Source organism: Populus nigra, chromosome 8 (genome assembly GCF_951802175.1).
Source record: "Populus nigra chromosome 8, ddPopNigr1.1, whole genome shotgun sequence".
Classification (NCBI taxonomy): domain Eukaryota; kingdom Viridiplantae; phylum Streptophyta; class Magnoliopsida; order Malpighiales; family Salicaceae; genus Populus; species Populus nigra.
In genome coordinates this window covers 13,873,375-13,898,115 of record NC_084859.1, presented here as the reverse complement: position 1 = coordinate 13,898,115, position 24,741 = coordinate 13,873,375, and the positions used below count along the sequence as shown (strand labels likewise).

The 24,741-nt window shown below is 32.7% G+C and overlaps 3 protein-coding genes and 1 long non-coding RNA gene across 5 annotated transcripts; 2 read left to right on the top strand and 2 right to left on the bottom strand.

Moving 5' to 3' along the window:
* The first annotated feature begins 764 nt into the window (after positions 1-764).
* LOC133701158 (uncharacterized) lies at positions 765-2,623 on the top strand. Its single transcript, XM_062124987.1, has one exon. The coding sequence runs from the start codon at positions 1,205-1,207 to the stop codon at positions 2,384-2,386; it is 1,182 nt and encodes a 393-aa protein (XP_061980971.1). The 5' UTR covers positions 765-1,204; the 3' UTR covers positions 2,387-2,623.
* Positions 2,624-5,555: 2,932 nt separating this feature from the next.
* Positions 5,556-7,474, bottom strand: LOC133702247 (UDP-glucuronate 4-epimerase 5-like). Its single transcript, XM_062126546.1, has one exon. The coding sequence runs from the start codon at positions 7,254-7,256 to the stop codon at positions 5,946-5,948; it is 1,311 nt and encodes a 436-aa protein (XP_061982530.1). The 5' UTR covers positions 7,257-7,474; the 3' UTR covers positions 5,556-5,945.
* A 4,684-nt stretch (positions 7,475-12,158) lies between these two features.
* LOC133700577 (uncharacterized) lies at positions 12,159-13,803 on the top strand. Of its 2 annotated transcripts, XR_009843439.1 has the most exons (5): positions 12,159-12,378; positions 12,501-12,616; positions 12,743-12,979; positions 13,063-13,382; positions 13,465-13,803. It is a non-coding gene; the product is annotated as an uncharacterized LOC133700577 (long non-coding RNA). The 2 variants fall into 2 exon arrangements; XR_009843438.1 differs by having other exon boundaries at positions 12,501-12,979.
* A 771-nt stretch (positions 13,804-14,574) lies between these two features.
* Positions 14,575-18,916, bottom strand: LOC133701953 (flavonoid 3'-monooxygenase CYP75B137-like). Its single transcript, XM_062126149.1, has 2 exons — positions 17,942-18,916; positions 14,575-15,445 (listed from the first exon to the last, which is right to left on the bottom strand). Exons 1-2 carry the CDS (start codon positions 18,914-18,916, stop codon positions 14,810-14,812), a joined length of 1,611 nt encoding a protein of 536 aa, XP_061982133.1. The 3' UTR covers positions 14,575-14,809.
* Between the last annotated feature and the right edge of the window lie 5,825 nt (positions 18,917-24,741).

Below are 24,741 nucleotides of genomic sequence, written 5' to 3'. Positions count from 1 at the left end.
TATAGTTTTAATTTTTAAAAATAATGTTATGAAAATCTATTTTTTAAAAGGTTTACAATAATTTTAATTAGACCATAATACTTTTACTAGAAAACAACTAAGAATTTAAAAACATAATCTAAGATAAAATAATAAATCCAAAAACACCTAGAAAAATAACAAAATTATCTTAAACAATGACTTCTGAGCATAAGTTTCAAAGAACTAGTGGTACAACAAGAACATACTCATTTCTATATTAAAATTGCTTATAGAATCATTTAGAAAAGTTTAAGTTAAAACCAACAATTGTATATATTAATATATTCGTTTTAAGTAGCTAACAATTGTATATATTAATATATTCGTTTTAAGTTGCTAATTTAATCTTCCACCATCAGAATTTTTTTTTGAATGTAAATCTATGCCACTAATCTATAAAAGTACATTTTAGTTCATTTATATAGTTTTTCTGGATTAGATTCTAATCTAGTTATTATAGATGCTTAATCAGTTATAATAATTCCTCGTTTAAATGCTTAATTTTAATCTTTAAAGATTTTTTTTTATTTTGTTAATTAGTTGATCAATACTTCAACATTTCTTCATCATTTCCAAATTAATTTACTTAATCTTTTAGTAATAAAAAAAATATATTTTTTATTTCATTCACTGCCAACCAAACAAGATAAAAATATATTCACTCTATTTTCTAAATCACTATCAAATATAATCACGTCTCTCCTGTATAGTGTTTCCATTGTATCAACTTTCTCTGTTTCCTTTTTGCCTTTTCGAGTTCTTGTTGATCGAAGAATTGAAGAAAGAGGTGAACGGATTTTGACCAGTTGGAGAAAAAAAAACAAAAAGAGGATTCGAGAAAGGTGAAATTAGTCGTTTTTGAATTATAGCTGTTGTTGTAATATTGCAAGAGCCCAAATTTTCAGGTCAGTCCACCATATACATATACAAGCCCAATTCTACAAAGAGTAACAAGATGCCATTTTTTAGTCACGGCAGCCGATTCATGGTCTTCTGCAAAGTCGAGTGCTCATGACCTGCAAAAACTTCTTGAAGCTTTGCAAGCAACCGAAGAAATGTCTATAATCCCAACAACATAAGCTAGCCCTGTACTCTCTCTCTCTCTCTCTCTCTCTCTCTCCATATATGAAAAAGTTCCAGTTTTTAAGACTCGGTTGCTTTGCATCAACAAACACCTCTGCATATGCTCATGTTTCTCAAATTTCGAAACTTTTCCCATTCAATAAAATCTACACGGCTAAAAAACCAAAACCCGTGTTTTGAATTGTTTAGATTCTGCCATTTTGATTCAAAACTGGGTTTGGGTTCTTCAAGCCTAACGCCGACTTTATCACCTCAGAAACCCCAAAACAATGTTGCAATTTTCTGGGATTTGGACAACAAACCCCCCAAAACTGTCTCTCCATTTGAGGCTGCTATTAAGCTTAAAACTGCTGTGTGCTCATTTGGGTTTGTTAAATACATGGTGGCTTACGCTAATAGGCATGCATTTAGTTACGTGCCTCAAGTTGTGAGAGAGGAAAGAAAGCAGAGAAAGTCGTTGAATCAGTTAGAAAATAAGGGTGTGATTAAGCCTGTAGAATCTTATTTATGCAGAGTTTGTGGAAGGAATTTTTATAATAATGAGAAGTTTATTAATCATTTTAAGCAAATTCATGAGCGTGAGCAACAAAAGAGGTTGAATCAGATAGAATCAGCAAGAGGGAAGAGGAGAGTTATGTTAGTGGGTAAGTATGCAATGAAGATGCAGAAGTATAAGAATGCTGCTAGGGATATTTTGACTCCAAAAGTAGGTTATGGTTTGGCTGATGAGTTGAAAAGGGCTGGTTTTTGGGTTAGGACTGTTTTGGATAAGCCACAGGCAGCAGATGTGGCATTGAAAGATCATATGGTAGATATGATGGATAAGAGGAGAGCTGAGTGTTTCGTGCTTGTATCAGATGATTCGGATTTTGTTCATGTTTTGAAGGAGGCTAAATCTAGATGTTTAAAGACGGTTGTGGTAGGGGATGTTAATGATGGGGCATTGAAGAGGGTTGCCGATGCAGGATTTTCTTGGCAGGAAATTTTGATGGGGAAGGCTAAGAAGGATGCAGAAACGGTTGTGGGACGGTGGAAGGACCGTGATGTCTTGAAGAGATTGGAGTGGACATATGATCCAGAGGTAGAGAAAAACTTGCATGGCATGGTTTATGATTTTGATAATCATGAGAGCAAGGATGAATGTGATGGCAATGATAGTGAGGATGGAGATATTGATAATATTCTTGATGGTGATGATGTTGGTTGTTTGCAAAAGGAAGATGCCAGAGGTTGGTGGGAGCTGGACTCTAATCCTGAGGTCACTTCTTCACAATCATGCTGATGGTAATTGGTAGTTAGGTGTACAATCAGTTTTATGGCTTGGTGGAGTTCACAATTGTCCTGGATAGCATTTAGAAATTGTATAAGCAGAACCACCACAAAGCACACATGATCAAACACGTATTGTAAGCAAATGGAGCTATATAGATCTGTTAATCTCTAGTATGTGTTTTCTGGAGTTATTTTCCGCCTTATATCTTGAATAGTACTTGCAGCATAAATGAATTGCTTCTTGTCATTTCCCCTTTTTTCTCTGCCTGATTAGTGTTTGTTTTTTCCATTTCCGTTCTGTAATGTTGAAATCTGTCATTTGTCATTGCTTCATTAAGTAAATGGTGAAATTCTTTCTTGCCGTACTTATTTTCTGGCTTTTCTAATTGTCACTTTCTGGACCAGAGAAAGGAGGTTGTTAGGCAACTTGCAGCCTCACGGTGAAAAAAAAAGCACATTTATTTTAATGTTTGGATCTTGATCAATTGGGATGAAATTCTTAAAACAGAAAGAAGAATTTGTATGCTGTTGGAAATAAGGGACCTTTTAAGCTCAGTAGCATATAGTCGCTCTAGTACTGATGGTAATTCCCAAGGAAAAATTTTCTGCTTGTCTTGGTATGCATCTTAACTTGCTTAGGCTGTTAGGCTGATGGTATGGACAATAAAACCTTGGATTTTCGATATTAATGTGTGATTCTTCATGAATTGTGAGAAATCTTGAGTGGAATAATGCTAGATGTCAAGATGGAAAAGCAAGACTGTCAGTGGTTGCAGAGACCATCCTAGTCAAACCAAAAGAAATTCTGAAAGCCTAACTGTTCTTGGGCCAGGCAATTCTCTGCAGCTTGACATTTTCTTGGAAAAGTAATGCAGAATAGTTAAGAAGAAAAAATGCAACTATGTTGCATAGATAGGCGCTGCAAAAAGCAAGTCGATCTCATGCTTGAGTAGGAGTGGTAAGTTCAGTTTCTTTTTCAGTCAATTTTCTCTCATTTTGTTTTCAGGTAAAGAAATTGCTGATAATTGCTTGATGTGCAGGAGCTTTGTACAAGGACATTGATTGTTACTATGTTCCGGTTGATTTAAAGAATTTCTCTGGAACAAAATGCAATGTTCGTATTTCTTTACTTGTTTACTTGTAGTTGAAAATTACATGACAAGGTGTTTGTTTAAGTTCCAGTTTGAGAATTGTAGATAGCGTTGAGCAAAATTACTGGACAAACTGTCTGTGTTACAAGTGCTTCAAGGAATATTTTTTATGTTTAGTTTTTCCTTCGCTGTGAATTGAATATTGAGCAACTTGGAGAGGCTCTATACCCCATCGCCACCAATCAGTTCGCAACTTGCCGTGCTTGAATTGATTCGTATGGAGAGGTTCCGCGTCTGGATAATGTCATGGTTGAGAATGAGGCATGATGAGGACAGAAGAAGAATCTCAAGACGTGATTTCCAGGATGTAGGCCATCAGTAAGCGTGAGGAAGCGAACTATCAATAATGGAATTAATCAGACGTAGTTAAGTTATTAGATGTAATTGTATATAATTAGATGATATTATATGATCAATACACCCATTTACCAAAGAGAAACGTTTATCATAAAGTATATTTAGAGTTATGCATGTAGTTAGCCACTCTTATATTTCATAAATATATTAAGATAATATTTTTTATTTTTTAAAATTTATTTTTAATATTATTGTATCAAAATGATAAAAAAAAATTTTAAACAATTTTTTATTTTTATTTTCAAGAAACACCATTCCCAAACAATCACCAATGATCTCTGTAGAAACAACGCTTGTGGAAGTGGAACAAGTAAAACATTGTATGCTTCTGGATTTTCAACTCAAGACTCTAGTCTAATCCTGCATAACTTTCATAAAGAAGCCCGATCCTGAAACTGTTTACAAATTCTTCTCGCTAATGGTATAATCTAACTCAAACCCCTCCATTTTTTTCTCAATATAGGGACAGTTGAATAAAAAAAACCTAGAAGTGCACGTCGGGCAGATAGCACACCAGACCTGACCGTTTATCTACGCAGTCCAACCATGCTCTTCTAGGATTTTATTTTAAATTATTTTTTTATATTTTTTAAATTATTTTGATATACTAATAAAAAAAAAAAATTAAAAAAATATATATTTTCTAATACATTAAAAAAAATATTTTAAAAAATAACTATTATCGCAAAACCAACCACTATCTAACAATCTAACAAGTGTGGTAATAAGTACTTTTTAAAGGGTAGAAATAATATTTAAAGTGTAGAAATAATATTGATTTAGAAGCAATCACTGCGAGGTGAATTTCGGATTTACTACCTGTTAAAATTAGCTTGCAAATGAACAATCCACAAGCTTTCAAATAATTCTGCAATCTTAATACCGCTGATAAATCTTGCATAACGGAGCTGATTTCTTAATGTTTCATGGATGCTCCAACATGCCATAGATTATAATTTATACCAAGACTTCCCTTGCCAATTGCCACAGGTCATACCCAGATGCTACTGGGTTCCAGGGCTTTACATCACACCTAGGTTGCATTCCGATAGTCCAAAGACGTCTTTCAATATATTGGATGACAAAAGGACAGCAGGTATTACTTTTCAGCAAAATTCCCCAGTTCTCTCATGTTCTCATCTCTCTCCGTGTTGAAAGTATAAGGATATAAAAAATATATATATATATAAATCTCTCCGATCTAGCCATATGGTTCTTAAAGGAACGAGCATAAGCATTAAGCAGTCGTTTATTCACAAATCAAGAGTGATTCAAATAGTGAAACAACGCAAATTGGCTTTCTTCCCAATCTGATCAACGAAATACAAGTCTTATATGCACTCAGGTTCGGGGTGATTAAAGATGACAACAGCGGGAATACAAGACACTCTGTTTTTTGAGAGAGAAGAAGAACAGAAAAGAATGTTAAATCTCGAGAGCCAACCAAAAACTAACAAGAACGATTAGTTTGCGCACAAATTACTATTCAGCAATAGAATCAAGAAGGGTCCTGGACGAAAGCGTCCACTGACAACAGCTCAAAACTTGCGAGAATAAAATCGGAGAGTGAGGTAAAAACAACAAAAAAGATTGCATGCCAAACAACGTACACGTACTTGCCTAACTTGAATTAAAATGGTCATAAGGAACACAAATCTCATACGACCTGCATAGTTGAATGCCTGACTCGATTAGCTGCTTTTTCAATGATAAAAGAAGGCAATGTCCATAACATGAAGAAAGGCTGCTCAAAGGGCACCAATCCAAAATCAAGAGCAGAATAATTTAACATCAGAACTCATCTTGAAATTATTTTCCAACAATAATTTCATTTTCTAAGACTATAAACCTAAAACAAATAAAGTAACCTGTGGAAAAAAAAACAATGAATAAAACACTTCTACTGAGACGATCAGATATCTCCTGCAAAGAATATGCTTCCACCTAGCATATCAAATGCATTGCAAGACAAATAGTCCTCCTTATATCATAAGCAATGACAAGTTGGCAAAGTATATTTCAACATGATAAAATTCAAATTCAAAGCAAGTCATGTATAATTCACCAGGATTTCTTCTTCTTTGACCCTGAAAAATAACCAGCATACCATCTCACAAACTTCTTGAGCCCCGTCTCCAAATCTGTTGTTGGCATATATCCAAGCTCCCTCTGGGCAGAACTAATATTGGCATGCGTAAACTCCACATCCCCATTTCTAGGTAAAGGTAACACCTTCTTCTTAGCCTTTACCTTCAATAGTTTCTCCAATATGCTCACAAGCTTACTCACAGGCACCGGCGATGTATTCCCCAAATTGAACACCCTCAATTGCGCTGGTCCCCTTTTCTTCCCTCCGCTCCCAGTACTATTTTTTGCTGTATCCAACGCTGCTAGACACCCCTTCACAATGTCATCAATGTAAGTAAAATCCCTAGCCACGCTCTTTCCATCAGCAGTCTCATATACACCAATCTCCTTCCCCTTCAAAATATTCTTAGTAAAAAAGAAATACGCCATATCAGGCCTTCCCCAAGGCCCGTAAACTGTAAAAAACCGCAACCCAGTAATCGAAAGACCATAAATATGATTATAACTATGCGCAAGCGCTTCACCTGCCTTCTTAGTCGCTGCATATAAACTCGCAGGCTGATCAGTCCTATCCTTCTCCGAAAAGGGTACTCTTTTATTAAGCCCATAGACAGAACTCGATGACGCCCACACAATGGCAGGCTGTGGATCAGCTGATTTACAAACCTCGAGCAAGTTAACAAACCCAGCAATATTACTATTCACATAAGACTTAGGATTCTGCATCGCATAACGCACCCCCGCTTGAGCAGCTAAATGCATAACATGAGTAAAATAAACAACATCAAAAAGTTTCTGCAACAACTTAACATCATTAATATCTCCTTCAACAACGAAAACCCCTGATCGTTCAAGTACCTTTTGTCGGTCTCGTTTTAAATTAACATCGTAGTAATGATTGAAATTGTCAAGTCCAAGAACACCATCGCCGCGCCGCTTCAGAGCAACAGAGACATGGGTGCCTACAAAACCGGCGGCACCGGTGACAAAGACGGTGAAGCCGGCGCGTAATTTGGGACGCGCCGATTTGAGGACTTTTTTCTCCCACTGAGAGCCTCCAGGGAGGGAGTTGGTGATTTTGCTGCGGTTGGAGGGAGAGGAAGGAGAGGAAAGGAGGGAAAAGAAGAGGAATATAATGAGAAAGAAGAAAGATGAGAGAGCGAATTTGGAGAGTGAAGAGTAGAGGCGGAGGGAACGTTGGTGGTGGGTTTGGAGGTAAAGTAATGATTTTTCTTGTTTTAATTTGCCTGGTGTGGAAGGTCGGGTTGTGTCAAGGAGTGACATGCTTTAGAGATTCTAGCCTTTTGTAGAAATACGTTATAGTTGTGGTGGCGGCGGTGTGCTACTGCTGCGGCTGCTGGCTGTGGATGAGGCCGATGGTTTTTTGGAGGTTGGGATTTGGGTTCTTTTGGGAAAAAAAGTAGAGGTGTTTATAAGGCGAGGTGTGGTGGGAAAAGGAAAGTTAGAAATTTTGTTCGAAAGAGAGACAGAGATAGCCGGGCAGTGTTCGGAACGGGGTTAAAATCGGTTTATAAAAAAAAATGATTTTTATTTTTTTTTAAATTGTTTTTTAATTATATCGATGTGATAAATAGTTTTTTTAAATAAAAATATTATATATATATATATATATTAAAAAATATACTTAAAAAAAATCTTTATCATCCTCACAAACATTCTCTTATTTGTATTTTTAAGGTGGAGGTTTTTCTTTAATTTATTATTACATGAAGTACTAAATTTTATAATTAGTGATTTGCTAATTTTCCTTTTATTTTATTAGCAAAAGTGGGAAAACACGGTCATTTACAAAAGAACAAAGCATTTAATTGGCTGAATCCAGCTGGGATTTCTGATTAAATTGAAACGGAAAAATGGAAAATGATTTTGTTTTGAATGTTTTTGATGATTGGACGGCAGGGATGTCGCGACTTCCATGTATATATGTGTGTGTGTGTGTATATTCTGCACAAAAGAATTGACATCATGGTCAAGAAAATCCTAATTCAATGAAATCAATAAAATATCTCATTTAACGACAAAAAGAAAATTAAATTTCGTATTTAAGATTCTTTGCTTGAATGCTTTGTTTCCTATAAAAAACAATTATTTGGAGTTTGGACACATTGCTAGTTTGCCCCTTGACTGGCATAGAACGCATCATCACACGTTTTTCTAATACTGATTGGCTCAAAACAAAACAGAAAATGAGTTTTTTTCACGTTAAATAATAAATACCGAAATGGTATTTGATGAAAGAAAATTGGGTCTTCAAAAAAAAGCTCTTAAACCTACAAATTATTTGAAGGATTGGGACATGAGGATTTTAATTCAAACAAATTATTTAATGGATTGTGGAGTCTAGTGTGACTGGAATCTAGAAATAAATTATTTTGTTATGTCAGTGAGAATTAAAACTTATTCATAATCGTTTAACTTATTAGATTGACTTGAAAACAATTATAAGCTAGTAATTTTCCAACCAATGTATAATTCATACATATACTTTACCTTATAAGATAAGTTTAATATCATGGTAATTAGATAAACTAATGTCACTAACTCATTACCTGATACTAGCTCTATTATCGAGTGACTAGTTTCACCGTCCATTACCAGACACCAGTCCCTTTATCAGGTAACTAGTTTTACATTTAATAATATGAAAATAAAAACATACCACATTTAAAGTATTTGCCACTACTTGGTATAATGAATTTGTTGAATAAGATATTAAGATATTAAAGTGTCAAGCACCTTTTCCACAACAACCTGTTGACTAACTCACACGTTAGTTTTTTTAGAGTTCTCTCTCTCTCTCTCTTACACACACACAACTTCAATATTACTTTACTTTCTATTTTGGCAATCTAACAAGAATTACACGTGATTTCCACTGTTTTAATCAATAATAGATCATACATCAAATCTCGTCAATATGGTTGATAATAATTCTTGTATGGCAGTTCCACCATTGTGGTCAAAAGTAATACATACAAGTTTTTTCCATCGTTACGGTAAATCACATCTCATAATATACTGCATATTATTACTGCCTATACGATTTAACTCCAATTTACACATCAATTTCTACCTTAAAGACATATGCCTTCCATTAACAATAACAACAATAATACATTATGCAATTTAATTCTAATGGTTATAAAATCATGTATAAATATTTAAAAAGACTGTCGCACCCGACATCACGATGACCTTAAAAAATTCAAAGAAAAGAACATAACAGATTTCAGACATCTTGTTCTTTGAGGTGGAAAGTCTGGTTTAAGGAGTCGCTACCTAGTATTATGGTCACTAGAAACCCTAACTGGTCAACAACGATCCATGGTACGAGACTAGTTGTGGTTAGGGAAGGTATTAACACTCCTAACGCACACCGCCTGAGCTAAGCTGCATTGCTAGTTTTGTCTTAAATTCCTAAGAGTTTGTTGATTTATGCTATGATAGTTTGCTTGTAATGTTCATGACTCTGGCGTCAGTGAATATTCAACTACAAATACTCCCAACTCTGGCGTTGGTAAATATTACGTAGTAAAAAAACGTATGGTGTTCCTGACTCTGGTGTCAATAAATAAACCAGTAAAATGATTGTAAAATCAATGCATGCATATTTTTATTTTTTATTTTTAAAAAATATCGTACACTAAATTTGTATTTCACAATAAAAATCCACATATTAGGTATACAGTGAACTACCTAAAATAAAAAAATACGAGAGACCTACAAATAAATTCAAAAGGGTTCACAATTTTTTTTGAAATTTTCTGATATTAAAAGGGGACTTATTTGGTCAAATATCAAAATAAAAAAAAACTAAAATAAAGGGGATTGGGCATGTAGGGCCTGAGGCCCAGTATATATATATATATTTGGCTGGGTTTAGCTCAGCCCATACAGGCTGGGCTAGGCCCAACAAGCCTGGCTTGGTCACTGTGCGTGCATGCATGAATTACTCACGCATGCTTTGCACAGTGACATGGTAATTATTTTGCGAGCGGGGAAGAACAAAAGAAGCTTACCTGGTGTAGCTGGAGGCGAAGCTGGCACTCGGGGACGAAGACGATGGTGAAGCTAACGGGACGAAGACGTGTTTTCTGTGTTTGTATCTCTATTCGTGTTCTCCATGTCCAATCCTTCCTCTGTTCATTTGTTCTCTTCCCCAGTTCGTCCTTGTATTTCTATCTTATAGTGGCTACTGAAGATGGAGCTCTAGAGCTGCTACTGAAGACGAAGTATAATGGTCTCACCCTTTGTTTCCGTCTTTTGTTTTTTTTAGTTCTTCTCCCGTTTCTCTTCCTCCTCTGTTCTCTATTTCTTTTTTCCTCTTCGTTCCTCCCTCCCTGGTTCGTGGCCTTTCTCTGGCTTTTATAAGGCCAGAGAATGCCATGCGATGGTAACGACATGTTTGGTAATGACATGCATCATGAGAGCGAGGGATAGTAGCCGTGAGACGTGTCCCATGATTGAAAGAGTTTTAGTGTGGCTCCACTGCCTTTAGTGCTGAAACGGCTTTACTGCCTTTACGCAATGAATAGTCTTTCTGAAACGACATTGTTTTCCAATTCTCTTTCTGAAACGATACCATTTTCCAATTCAAATGGATATTTTCGATTTAGTCTTTGGGGTTTTCATAATTTTGTAATCAAGCCCCTGGATAAATTGTAATTGGACCCTTGGATTTTAGCACAATTTGCAGCACAATCCTTGTTTTTTTCTAAATTATTTAATCCATTCCTCAATTGCTCTAAATTTTGATATCTTTTTTTCACTGCTATTATTTTTAGTTTTCTTCTAAATATTTTTTTTTAATTTTTTGTGTGAAAACCCAAAAATTTGTAACAATAAAGGTAATGGAGAGTCAATCCCTTACCTTTACTCTTGTTATCCAAGCTCATGTGAAGTCGAGTTTCTTTTCGAATACTTTTCCTGTAACTCTCAACCAAATAACCATTATTACTCACACTATAAATTACATTCAATCAATAACATATCCATATTATGTATCTTAAACCCCACCCCCCGGTCAAGTTTTAGCACCATTTACAGCACACTCCTTGTTTTTTCTGAATTATTCAATCCATTCCTCAATTGCTCTAAATTTTAGCATCCTCTTTTCACTACTATTATTTTTAGTTTTCTTCTATATTTTTTTTGTAGAGACCCAAAACTTGGTAACAACAAAGGCAATTGAGAGTCAATCCCTTACCTTTACTCTTGTTATCCAAATTCATGTGAAGTCAAGTTTCTTTTCAAATACTTTTCCTACAACTCTCAACCAAATAACCATTATTACTCACACCATAAATTACATTCAATCAATAGCATATCCATATTATGTATCTCAACCCCCTGGATCGAGTTTCTTTCGAATACTTTTCCTGCAATCAAATAACCATTATCACTCAAACCATAAATTACATTCAATTAATAGCATATACATATCATGTATCTCAACCCCCCGGTGGAGTTTCTTTTCGAATGCTTTTCCTGCAATTCTCAACCAAATAACCATTATTACTCACACCACACCATAAATTACATTCAATCAATAGCATATCCATATTATGTAACCCCCCTTCTACACACACACACACAATATATATATATATATATATATATATATATATATAATAGTTGATTGAATTATCGATCAGTTTCTTCAATTTTTTGTTAATTCCCCCTACCGGTAGATCAACCAATAGACCGGTTCCATTGACCAATTAAGATAGTAGTGATTTTAACTCTTCATTTTACCAAATGATCACCCGGTTCAGGAGAATCATATAATTTTTGTTATTTATCCTTTGATTTTTACCAAACCATCATTAACTTCCATTGTGCTATATTTTTACAAATAATTTAAAATCTTCCTTGCTAATGTTAATCAACAACCAAATTCTTATACCAACCATTTAACAATTTTTCAATAACCACTTCTCATTAGCATCACTGTTAAATAACCTTTTTCCATTCTAATATTCTATGGTGATGATTATGTTATTTTCATCCCTAATCTCATCTTACTTATTTCATTTCAAATACATAGTCATATCAAAATATATAAATTATATATATTTATAAGCACAAACTTCACTTAACTTAAACCTCTTATTTATAGTAAAATCACAACATATCAAGAAATCTATTACAGTTAACACATGACTTCGTTATATCATCCCCATCATCATCCTCACCCTATTACATCAATTTTTTTTTTCCAGTAGGATCAGTTTTGACCTTGTTTCTTGCATGTTGTTGTCTTTTGCAGGGGTTCCTCTAACCATTTGAGCATTCACTTAGCCATCTTTGCAAGCTCTATTGTTCGCTTTTTCTGTCATTCGGTGCGCCCTTTGATTTAGTTTTTTCAGCTTGGCCTTTCTCTAAGGTACTTTGCTTTGTCTCTTTTGCATTCTTATTGATCAATTGTTGTCCATGAAGATTGACTTTGGCTCATCTTGATCTTCCTTTCTATGTTTTTTATGTTTCGGGTCACCTCATGGCTGGCAGGCAAGTTGGACTACAAAAATCAACCTTTTCTTCTGGCAATTCTTCCATGAAGGGATTACCTACCCCGACTCTTGGTGGTGGAGGTGGCTTACCTGCCCAGTACAAGCATCTAGATGGTATCAATTCATCAATTCCAAACTATGGATTGAGTGGGTTTTCCATAAATCCAACATTGGCTTCGATGATTGCTCAGCAGCTTGGCACAGGTAATCTGCCTCCATTATTTGGAAATGTTGCTGCAGCATCTGCCATGGCCATCCCTGGGATGGACTCATGAGTGCTTGGAGGTGGCTTGCGTTCTTGAGCAAATCTAAGAGCTGCTTCATTGGAATCTTGGGAGATGGGGGAGTCCAATAGCAGGAAGCGCTCTTCAGGCACCTTTTGTTGATCCTATGTATCTCCATTACTTGAGGGCTCCTGACTATGGTGCTACCAGCTTGTTGCTATTAATGATCCCTCAATAGATATGAACTACTAAGGTAATTCATACTTGATTTAGCTTGAAATTTAAAAGGCTTATAGTCTTCTATCATCTTTGAATCACAGTGTGGTGTCCTATTAGGTGGGAAATCTGTCGTTTCTGATCATTATGGTTATTTTGGGAATCCTGCCTTCAGTGTTGGTATGCCATTTCCTGGAAGTACCCTGGCAAGTCCTGTCATTCCAAACTTCCTAGTTGAACCTGGCAGTCCCATAAGACACAATGAACTGAATATGCATTTTCCTCTGGATAGCGTAGCTGGTGGCATCATGGGACACTGGCCCTTGGATGCAGGATGTAACATGGAAGAAGCTTTTAGTCATCCCTGTTGGAAGAGTTTAAGAGCAATAAACTAGGTTTCTTGAGCTTTCAGAAATTGCCAGCCATGTTGTTGAGTTCAGGTATCTATTGAACAAAAACATCTTATTTTCATTCATTATCTTATCATTTTTATCTAATTCAATGATCCGAAATTCCTTACAGCAGTGCGGATCAGTACGGGAGCCAATTTATTCAACAAAAACTTCAGACTACCACAACGGATGAGAAAAATGTGGTTTACGAGGAAATCATGCCCCAAGCTCTGGCTATGATGACTGATGTGTTTGGTAATTATGTAAATCAGAAGGTACCATATATCTATGCTTTCTTACTTGTCATGGTTTGAATATGTACATACATACATACATACATATATTTGTGTGTGTGTAAATAAAAAAAAGAGCTATGTTGGAGTGGTTACTAGGATTTTTTTTTGATGAAACAAATGGTCTGCATATGTAAAGAAGGTTGAGAGATGTTTTATCACTTTAAAATAAAATTATTGACTAATTGTGACAACAAATTCATTGTTTTGAAGAAGCATGTAATAATTGTATATTTTTAGAAGTGAAAGATTTTAAGAGATATATAAGTGCTTAAAAAAGTTAAAAGAGATGATGAAAAAAAAAACTCATATCAAAGTTGAAGCATAAGTTTTTGTGTTATGACTTTCAACCGGACCTAATAAGCCCATATAAGTCAAAGTCAATAAATTAAATTAACTTTATTTTAACTCAATTTTTTAATTAATTTCTCATTCAGATATAAAATTAATTCTAATTAAATGTATATATTTTTTTTAAAATAATTTAATATTCAAATTCAAAACCACATGAAAGAAAAATAACACTAATATCCGTACGTAAAGTTGTAGCTTATTTTCATTTAAATACTTTTTTAAGATGAGGATGCATTATTATTATGTCATTAAATGCTCTTATATATGCCATTATTATGCCATTAATCATCTAGTAAATAATACATACATCTAGTAAATGGCATTATTATGCCATTATTATACATTTTTAATGGCATTATTATTATGCCATTAAATGCTCTTATATATGCTATTAATATGTCATTAATCATCTAGTAAATAATTCAGTAATAAAAATTTGAGATTAAAATATTTGTTTTTTTTATTATTTCAAGTTCGAGTCATGTGATTGCTAATATAATAGCCACTGAAAACTTATATGGTTATTAATTTTAGAACCCGTGGGATTAGTCATAGTACACACAAGTCAGTCGGAACAACCATATTAAAAAAAAAAAAAAGTTTCACCGCGTAAGAGAAGCACTCCAAGGGAATAATACAAAAACCATCACGTATGATCGAGGCAATATAAAAATCACAATCACAACAGACCTCAGAAATTATTCAATCGGAAATCCCTGGAGTTCTGAGAGGTAAAAGCATGTATAATCAAGCACAATAAGCCAATAGTGGATTTATTTTATAGTCCTCACTCGGTGAGTTAATATATTATCACGGTCACTATACCATTTATGCGTAGAGGTTCAGGTTGGACAATCTGGGCGTTGGAATGGCGATCAGAGGAGTTGATTTCTCCAGAACAACCCCAAACTTCTCTGAAGTATCAGCCCTTTCACCGTTTGGTAATTCCCACTTGAACATATGCAAGAAGGTGGCCAAACAATACATGAGCATCCTTTCGCCCAGAGGCAGACCTGCACAGATCCTTCTACCGGACCCAAATGGAAGATATTGCATATTATTTCCGAGATAATCCAGTCTACTAACGTTGCTCAGGAACCTTTCCGGTTGAAATTCTGACGGATTGTCCCAGAATTTAGGATCTCTATGTATAGCCCAAACGTTTAGAAAAACTTTCGCATTCCTTGGTATTGTGTATCCCCCAACACAGCAAGTGTTTGATGGGGAACGGGGTAGTAACAGTGGCGCTACCGGATGCAATCTCAAGGTCTCCTTCACAACCGCGTGCAAGAACTGTAACTTGTCAATGTGGCGTTCTTCAACAATTTCGTCGGTGCCCACCGCATCTGTCAGTTCTTTCTGGGCATTTTTCATCACCTGTGGGTGCAGCATCATTTCTGCCATTGCCCATTCGACCGTAGTTGAGGTTGTGTCGGTGCCACCGACAACGATGTCCTGTCGTTGTCACCATCATCATAAAAGAAAAGAAAAGAAAGCATTATTGGAGATACTTGGAAAAGAAAGGAAGAAAAATAAACGTCCCTCTTTGGGAGTACTGTAAAAGAAGAGTGTGTTTGGGTATTTTTTTTTTTTTGTTATTATGGTTATAATTTTAAAAAAAATATTTTATAAAAAATATTTTTAGTTAATATTGATTTAAAAAAATATATGTTTGGTTAAAATTATGGTTGAAATTGAGGTTGAGCAAAAAATAGTTTAATGTGTTTGGTTAATAATACTTTTAAAATTAAGGTTATAAAATAATTTTAAAAAATAGATATTAATATTGATGGTTTTTAATTTAAATATTATAGATTTAACTATGGTTATTATATCATGAAATAAATAATACTTTATATAAAATATTTTTTATATTTTTATTAAACTATCTACAATTCCATCATATATAAAATACATCCGATAAGGACTACAGTTCTTAAACATGCAACAACATCAGGTAAAATATAATTAAGAACAAAATTGGGATTGCGATCAAATTCTGCAAATGCTATGTCATCAAACGATCTCTGTCTAATTTATGTAGTGTTATTGAATAATGTTAAACACTAATTTTTCAAATAAAACATAATTAAAAAATAAAAAATATTTTTTTTTATTTTACTGGGTTGGATCTGATTCAATGCATTTTAAACTTTAAACCGAAACTGGTCCGACTGGAACAGTGAAACTAACTACACTGTTTAATAAACAGTATCGCATGCTACACAGTTCATATTTATTAATTAGTATGAGCACTGCGTAAGAAGTCCAATATATATGATAATTAAATATGATATTTTTTATAATATATGCATATATTGGTTTTTTTAACTAACTTCCGGTAAAAAAAAAAACCTTTTTAACTAATATATATATATCAGAATTAAAATAAAAAATTAGGTGGTTACCGATTGTGCCCACGATGAATATGCTCTAGTCTAATTTTTTTTTTTTCCAGAAAAAAATTTATGATACTTAAATGGTAATTAAATAAATATTATAAGTTACAGCTTGATCCGAATAAAATTAATACACCGACAATCTCTCCTTACGTAAACTCTTTCAATCCATTATTTTTCAAAAAAAAAAAAAAAACCAAATTGAAAAAAAAATACGAACTTCCTTTATATCCATAATTGAACTTCGAATCTCACGCTATTTGATTGTGCTTGATTAAGAAATTTAAAAACCTAATAAAAAAAATCAAAGTATTTTAATTTATTTAATGATGGATAATTTGTTTTAGTGAGACTAAACTGTAACTTATAGGATTTGATTTAATTACAAATGAGTATTATAAAATTTCTCATATGTTACGGGACGATTATCAGAACCTATTTTTATTTTATTTTATGCATGCCAGTGAAAATAAATACTCACAAGAATTCTAATTATTTCAATTCTAGAGTACTAAAAATTGCATTTCTTCAATCAAAATTATTTTTTTCTTGTATATGCATTTCTTTTTTATCTCGGTGAAATCATGACTTTTTCCGTTAACAATATGCTTATTTGAATAAAATGCTGAAAGCAATTACAATAAAAATTCAAAAAATCTAAATTTAAATGAAAAAAATGCATTTCCTTAACTTTGACTCCCTTTTAGTTATTCAGTCATTTCTTTTCTAACTTGATGCAAAAACATGTCTTTTTGATGAGATGCATGGTTTTTCAAATAACTTACCATGATTTGTAAAGTAATTTTCAACTAAGAAATTATTTTTTGATTATTTTTAAATATATGATTGAATTTATATGTATAAAAAACTGTTCATATAGTTTCATACATAATGATTATATCTACTAAAAAGTCAAGGATTGATGTTATGCAAATATATATATATATATATATATATATTATTTTTTGAATTATTTTCTATCTCTGGTTGCTTCCTTTTTGAGTTTTATATCTAAAACAAGATTTTTATTAAGCAATTATTCCAATTGAAAAGGTGATTTCATGAGTTTTTTAATCCATTTATAATAGTTTAATTGCTCATATGTTCATTTTCAGTCATGGAATTGCGGTGATCCAATTTTATAATTTTTTTTATCAAAAATAAAAAAATAATAATTAGTGTTTGCACATAAGTCATTTTATTTAATTTATATAGAAAGCTCATCCGATATATGGATGTCAACTATTTTCATAACAATGAAAAATCAAGGTTTGAGTTCTTGCTAATCCAAAACCTAAATTTAAACATGATTTCAAATCCACAAAGAAAGAAAAGTAATAAAAATAAAGATCAAATGAGCAGAAGAAGAGGAGTAGTGAGAGAAGGCGACTCATCAAACAAACGTCGACAACTGGGTATCCCATCAAAAGCCAGAAAAGATTCCAGAAAGAATATATACGTACTGCCTAAGTGTAACGCTAATTAACGATTTATATGATTGTTACTGTCCATTTCGTTTGCATGATTCATAATAGTAAAGAGGAGGTAGTGGAAACGTTACCATAAGCAGAGCCTTAATTTGTTCTCGGGAAATTGATCTCCCGCTGTCTTGTTCTTTGAACCCGAAAAGGAAGTGCATGAAGTCCTTTCTTTGATCATTTTTAGCCTCTGATTCAACTCTTGCACTGCCTTTTTCAATCCATTCATCCATGACAAAATCATAGATTTTCTCGATCCTTTGTGTTGCCTTCTTCATTTTCCTCTCAATTCCTTGTATATCAAATCTAGCAAGGACTGGAAAGAAGTCTGAAACATTTGGTTTTCCCAGTATCTCAATGAGTTCCGAGGCTGCCGCTCTAAACTTGGAGCCAATATCAATCTCTGTGTCCACTTCTAAAGTACCGCCCCAAAACATGCCTGATATCATATTGATCACCGTTGAAAATGCCAATTCCCCGATATTTACAGGTTTGCCAATTTTTCTGTACGTTTCATTAACACTCTCCTTCACCTTATTTCTCCTCAGAGAATAAAACGCATCAAGATTTGCATTGCTTTGCATCTCCCGCACGAATATTTTACGCAGCATGCGCCACTCGGGACCATATGATTGAAATGCAATATCCTTTCCACCGTATGAGAAAGTTTTTGCTGCAATAGTTGGATTTCTATTGGCAAATGTTATGTCTTGGTCACGTACAACCTCTTTCACCAGTGCTGGAGAGCTTATTATGACACATAACTTCCGTCCGATTGATAGCTTATAGATTGGACCGTAAGTTAGTGCCAATTCCATGAACAATTGGTGAAGATTGGGGCCTAAAAAGGGGAGGTAGCCCACTATGGGAAGGCCACGGGGTCCTGGTGGCAGCTTATCAGCAGTTTCTCTTTGCTTCTTGAATCCCCATTGGAATAAACAGGTACCCAGTATAGTAACAGAAACAGCCAGCAATATTATCGGCAAAAGTATGTCTTCATTATCTTGATCACCTTTACAAAACCAAGACCACGGGCCACAAATGGTGCTCGACGACATATTATCTGTATTCGCAGCCATTAGGAAAGGATGTTGACGGGAGGATAAGACGGAGATGAACTCGGCTTGAACTGTATCAGGACCAGCCTCTCGCCCTTTAGAAAACTAAGGCGATCATTTGTTTTTTTGTTATCTTAGCAAATAAAGGAATTCATTTGAGAACTCGATAAGTCGATAAGGCTATATATCGTATGGTCTCTTTTAGACTGACTTTTATAGAAAACCATGTGATGATGTTATAAAAAAATCCAAGTATTAATTTCTTGATTTTAATAATTTGATTTATTTTTCCTAGCTATTATGGCAAGAGACAGGTGTCTAATACCTACAAAAGATTTTCTTTAGTAAATTTAGAGACTCTCTGATAATTAAGTCGATGATTTTTTAAGAGAAAATACAATAATATTACAAAGAGATACTCTAAAAATAAATATGCAATAAAAAATAAAATTTCAAATCTTTTGTTTAAAGAACTCGTGGTCTATTTATAACTCATGTGTGTTTTTATATAGAGAACAAGATAAAGTGTAATTTTGCCCTGATAATACTTAAGAGTATATTAATATTTATGAGAAATATCCCTGACATATGTATTAATATGGATGGAAATATGATGGGTTGTGAAATGACTTTCACATACTATCTTTTACATAACATTAATATCAATGAAAATATGATGGATCTTTAGAAGATTTTTATACACCTAATACGTGTAAAGAGAGTAGAATCTAAAATGCAGTTGTGCCCAAATGAGGTGGGTTCTTCCATTGGCTGAGCCCAAAGGAAGTGGAACCTTCCTTTGACTAAGCTTAAGGAAGGTTGGGTTTTTTGGGCTTTTAAATTTAAGTTTATCAGTAGTCCCTCAAGTCTTTGTGATATTTACACGCAAATACTTGTAAAAGTACCTAATACAACGAGTTTACCAATTTGTTTTTTTTTTCAAGTGGGGTGAAACCTTGGTTAATATACCAAAAAGTCTGTATGTAGGGGTATGTCTCATGTTTGAAAAAAAAAACATATCTAAATATGTAGAGGTGAACTATGGAGGAACCTATACTTAGAGAATTTTTCAGGAGGGTGAGGTGAAACTATAGAAGAATCCATACTAAGAAAATTTTTCTAGTAAATGGAGAAACCCAACGAGGATAACTTTATATTGAGAAGATTTTCTAAAAAGCCAAGAGGAACCTATGGAGGGTGGAGCCTGTGCTTAGAAAATTCTCAAGTGGCTAAAGGGAACATAACGAGGGTGAGCCTATATTTAAAAAAATCTCTAAGAGGCTAAGAGAAACGAATCTCTATCAATGCTTATACTTGGAAAATTCTTAATGGGAAGAGGGGATGGATCCATATTGACGTCCATATTTATAAAATTTTATAAGAGGCAAGGGGAACCTAAGAAGAGTGGTGCTATTGCACTATAGAAACCAAGTCAATCTCTTTTCTGAAGAGTTATTGTATTTTTTAAGAGTTGAAAGCATGTGACCTCCATGGCGATGACATAAAGCGTGAGAACCCTCCACCAGAGAGAGAGACCAAACTTGAGAGTGAGATATTTAAGATTATTCTTGGAGATAACATAATATCTAAGAGCCTATCTAGATAGTTATATTAGTTCTCTGGATTCTAGTTAGCTTTGGTGGTATATAGTTTATCATAAGACGAGAGTTCTAATTAATCTTGGTGGTATATATTTGGTAATGACATTTTACGACCCGTGAAATGAAAATGTTGTATATATCCGATTTTCTATACCGTATTATTTTTTAAAATATTTTTTGTACTATATTATTTTATTAATTTTCTTTTTGTCATGCTAGAGTCAAAAAAACAGTCGGTAGAAAAAAAGATCACTTGATGTGTTTTAGAATTGCAATCATGCTGATGGTTTATAGAAAAATCAGATTAAAAGACGGAAAAAAGAGAGAGCTTCTAGTTTTGTTTTCAATTTTTTTTTTTTGAGAAAATAACACTCTTTAATTTTTTTTGTTAGTGAAATAATATATTTTTATATGGCCACATCTCAGATTCACAGTATATAATAAATATTTTTTTTTTAGTCGTGATAAAATAATTTTTATAATTGTCGATAAATAAACATGTTGGGTTTTAGAAGCACAATAATTTAGAATAAATAAATAAAATAAAAAATAATCATAACTTGTGTATCTCTTGTAGAAACAAAATAATGGTTGGTAACTTGGTGGTACAACCTGAAAAAAGAGAACGAAGAGACCGTAGCAGACAGCTTACAAAAACCCCATATAACAACTACATATATTTTTCATGCCAATTCTTTCTTTCCAAATCTAGACTCTTGAATGCATGCATGCCCCATTTAGATTTTGTGTTTGATTCGTTATATACAACAGAGCAATCATTTTCTTAGGTTCTTATCCCATTAATTTTTACGTTGTAAAGTATTTTTAAAAAAAATTAATTTTTTTTTATTTTTTTATCTTAAATTAAAATTTTTAATATTTTTAAATTATTTTAATGGGTTAATATTAAAAATAAAATAAAAAAATATTATTTCAATAAATTTTTAAATAAAAAATATTTTAAAAAAATATCAATACTATAATACCAACAAGTTACAGATAAGTCTGTCCGACAAATTAGTCGGTGTACAGTTTACATAGTTTAAAAACTTGATATTTAGGCAAGTTGTCCTTGGCAAGGAAACCAGCTCCTTTATGGCCAACCAGACCTTGAAACGATAGAGCACGTGCAGATGTTGACAAATATCAACTGTGTTTCTCGAGTCCTATATATTATCTTATTAAATTATATTATTTTTTTCAAATATTTTTTTTACTGTACTACTTTACCTTCTTTTTTTTCACTGTGATACAAACAAAAATCGCGTAGAAAAGAGATCACATGACGTGTATTTTAGAAGTGCAATTTGCTTATGGTTTTATAGAAAAGTCAGAATTGCAATTATGACTTTACCTTCTAGACTCCTTTTGTTTGGTCAGGCACGCGACCCAATAGTTTTCATATAGGTTATATTTTTTTTTATTATGATATATCAATTACTTTTGAAATATTAAATATGAATATAATATGTAAAACTTGTATAAAAAAATATGCTCTTGAATATTAATTGAAAATAAAATATCTATTTCATTATTATTTTTACCATAATTGTTTTATATGATTTGTTTAGATTAGTTATTTTTTATTTTTTTTCTTTTATCGCATACAAATTATTGGGTCATGATTTTTTATGTATTTGTTTTTATTAAACCTTGTTTTTCATATCTTGATAAGTTTTTGTTTAAAAATTAATGGTCATGTAAAACAATTATTTACAATTTTATTTTAAAAAATTAATTTGTTTTTTATTTTGTGATGTTTGTGAACTAGAAAAAAACCGTCATACTTTGGATCCATTAAGTTTGAATAAATGCCCACATCCATTTATGATTACACATTCTAATGTATAAGGTTTATCTAAAGTTCTTGTTTCAAGTGCTATCACGGTGGTTTGTTACTTTTGTTAATTATTATAATAGGATGATCTAAATATGCTTGATGTAATCCAAATTCCAAAGATAAAGCGAGTTTGTTATTTTAAATGTAGGTTATTTAAATCAAGTTTATATCATAAAAATATCATAGCTTTAAATTTTAGTAATATTTGAAAACACATAAAATTATTTATCAAACTACTTATTTAAATATGTCCTAGCAGAACAAGGTTGTTGAGCAAAAAAATCAACATTTATTGGAGATTGTTAGTGCTTTAGTGATGATAGAAAATCATCAACATGCTCCTCGTAGCATGCCCTGCAAGCATTATAAAAATATATTAAAAAAACTTATATATATAATATTTTATAAATCACAGTGGAGCGCGAACCACGAAGCTAGTATATTATTAACACACAAAAAAGTAGAGTAATATACTATGAATGTTGTGAATGGGAAACGTCTTTTAGATCACATTTTTATAAGAGTAAAAGAATGAAGATGCACTGATTATATCTAATAAATCATTGTAGGCATAGTTATCATAATCGTGCATTCAATCGATCAGAGAACTTGTGAACCAGAGCTAGAAACAACTTTATTAAACCACAAATTGGAAACTTAATTTCTCCCATTATAATATTAGAAGGACAATAATTTCATGATTCTACACGTGTCATATAATCTCTTTTCTATTGTCTTATGATTGCAATTCTAAAATACAATTGTACGTGTTTTAGAATTGCAATCATGCCTATTGTTTTATTGAAAAAGAGAGGTATTTTTTTCCAGTGTTTTATTGAAAAAAATATAATAAAATAACACAATATAAAAAATAATAAATAACATTTATATTGCAATTCAAAGGTTGCAAATATTGTTCGTTAACTCTTTCAAATTATAAATATAACAAACACAATATTTTTTTTTTAGTTTAATGTGGGTGTCCGGGTCAGTTTGCGCGTACCTCGACTAATTCCACTGGCTCTGAAGTTAACAACCATATAAGCCTCCAGTGACCATTATATGAGCAACTACATGGCTCGAACCTGAGACTACAGAGAGAGCAAACCTTTTGGTCCCAAGTTCTTACCACTGGGCACCATTTATGGTTAATAAATATAATATTTAATAAAGAAAAATGATATATATATATATATATAGAGAGAGAGAGAGAGAGAGAGAGATAAGATAAGATAAGGAAAAAAACTCAAAAGTTATACTAAAATTCTGATGATTACACATTAGAAAGATCTTAATAATATAAATTTAATAACATAAAAAAAATCATCAACGTAAAAATAGTGGTTCACACAAGCCGGGAGAAAACATCAATCACATGACGTGTATTTTGGAATTCCAACCATGCTAATGCATGGTTTTATAGAAAAGTCATATTAAAAGACAAGAGAAAGAGAGAGCTTCGAGGGGATAATATATTCTTATATTATCACACTTAAATCATGATTTTTAATTAGTACAACAAATTATTTGGTATACAGTTTACGTACATAGTTTACAAAATTGATATTTAGACAACTTTATAGTCGGTAATCTAATAATAAAAGTTTAGAATCAAAATATTTATTTTCTATGTGATTTTAAGTTCAAACCCTATAGTTGCTCATATGATGACGACTGAAATTTTATATGATCGTTAACTTCAGGGTCTATGAAATTAGTCGAGGTATACATGGAACAAGCCGATCCGAATATCCATATTAAATTAAAAAAAAAAATTATTATTTAAGCAAGTTGTCCTTGACTCCTTCATGGCCCAACAACACCTTAAAAAGGATAGAGCATGTCGCAGATGTCAACAAATATCAACTGTGTTTCTCGAGTCCTATGTACTATCAGCCACTTATTAAATTATATTATTTTTTTCAAATATTATTTTTACGTTACCAATTTTTTTTCATTGTGATACAAACAAAAAAAACTCTTAGAAAAGAGATCACATGCATGACGTGTATTTTAGAATTGCAATTTGCTGATGGTTTTATAGAAAAGACAGTGGAAAAGAGATCACGCGACGTGTAGAATTATCGGCGACCTATTTTTATATGATCAAATTGTTATGGTTGTGAAACGTTTCTTATAATCGAGGAAAAGAGTTTTAACAACTTTCAAGCACAGTTTTCCTCCATTTATTTATATAAAAATAGGATGATTAACAAAATCTAAATCTTCTCTGAAAATAATTTTCATAGTTTTGTTATTTATTTTTAAAAAAATAACACTGATTGTTAGAGGTATTGAAATTTTTTCACAATACCTATTAGTCAATAACAAATTAATCAATGATAAATAAGTTACTTTCCATTTTAATTTTGCAATGAAATAAT

Coding starts and splice junctions, on each gene's coding strand:
- LOC133701158 (XM_062124987.1), top strand. CDS start 1,205: ATGCTCATGTTTCTCAAATTTCGAAACTTTTCCCATTCAATAAAATCT.
- LOC133702247 (XM_062126546.1), bottom strand. CDS start 7,256: ATGTCACTCCTTGACACAACCCGACCTTCCACACCAGGCAAATTAAAA.
- LOC133701953 (XM_062126149.1), bottom strand. CDS start 18,916: ATGTCGTCGAGCACCATTTGTGGCCCGTGGTCTTGGTTTTGTAAAGGT. Junction 15,446..17,941: donor AAATTAAGGCTCTGCTTATG/GTAACGTTTCCA, acceptor TGATGATGGTGA/CAACGACAGGACATCGTTGT.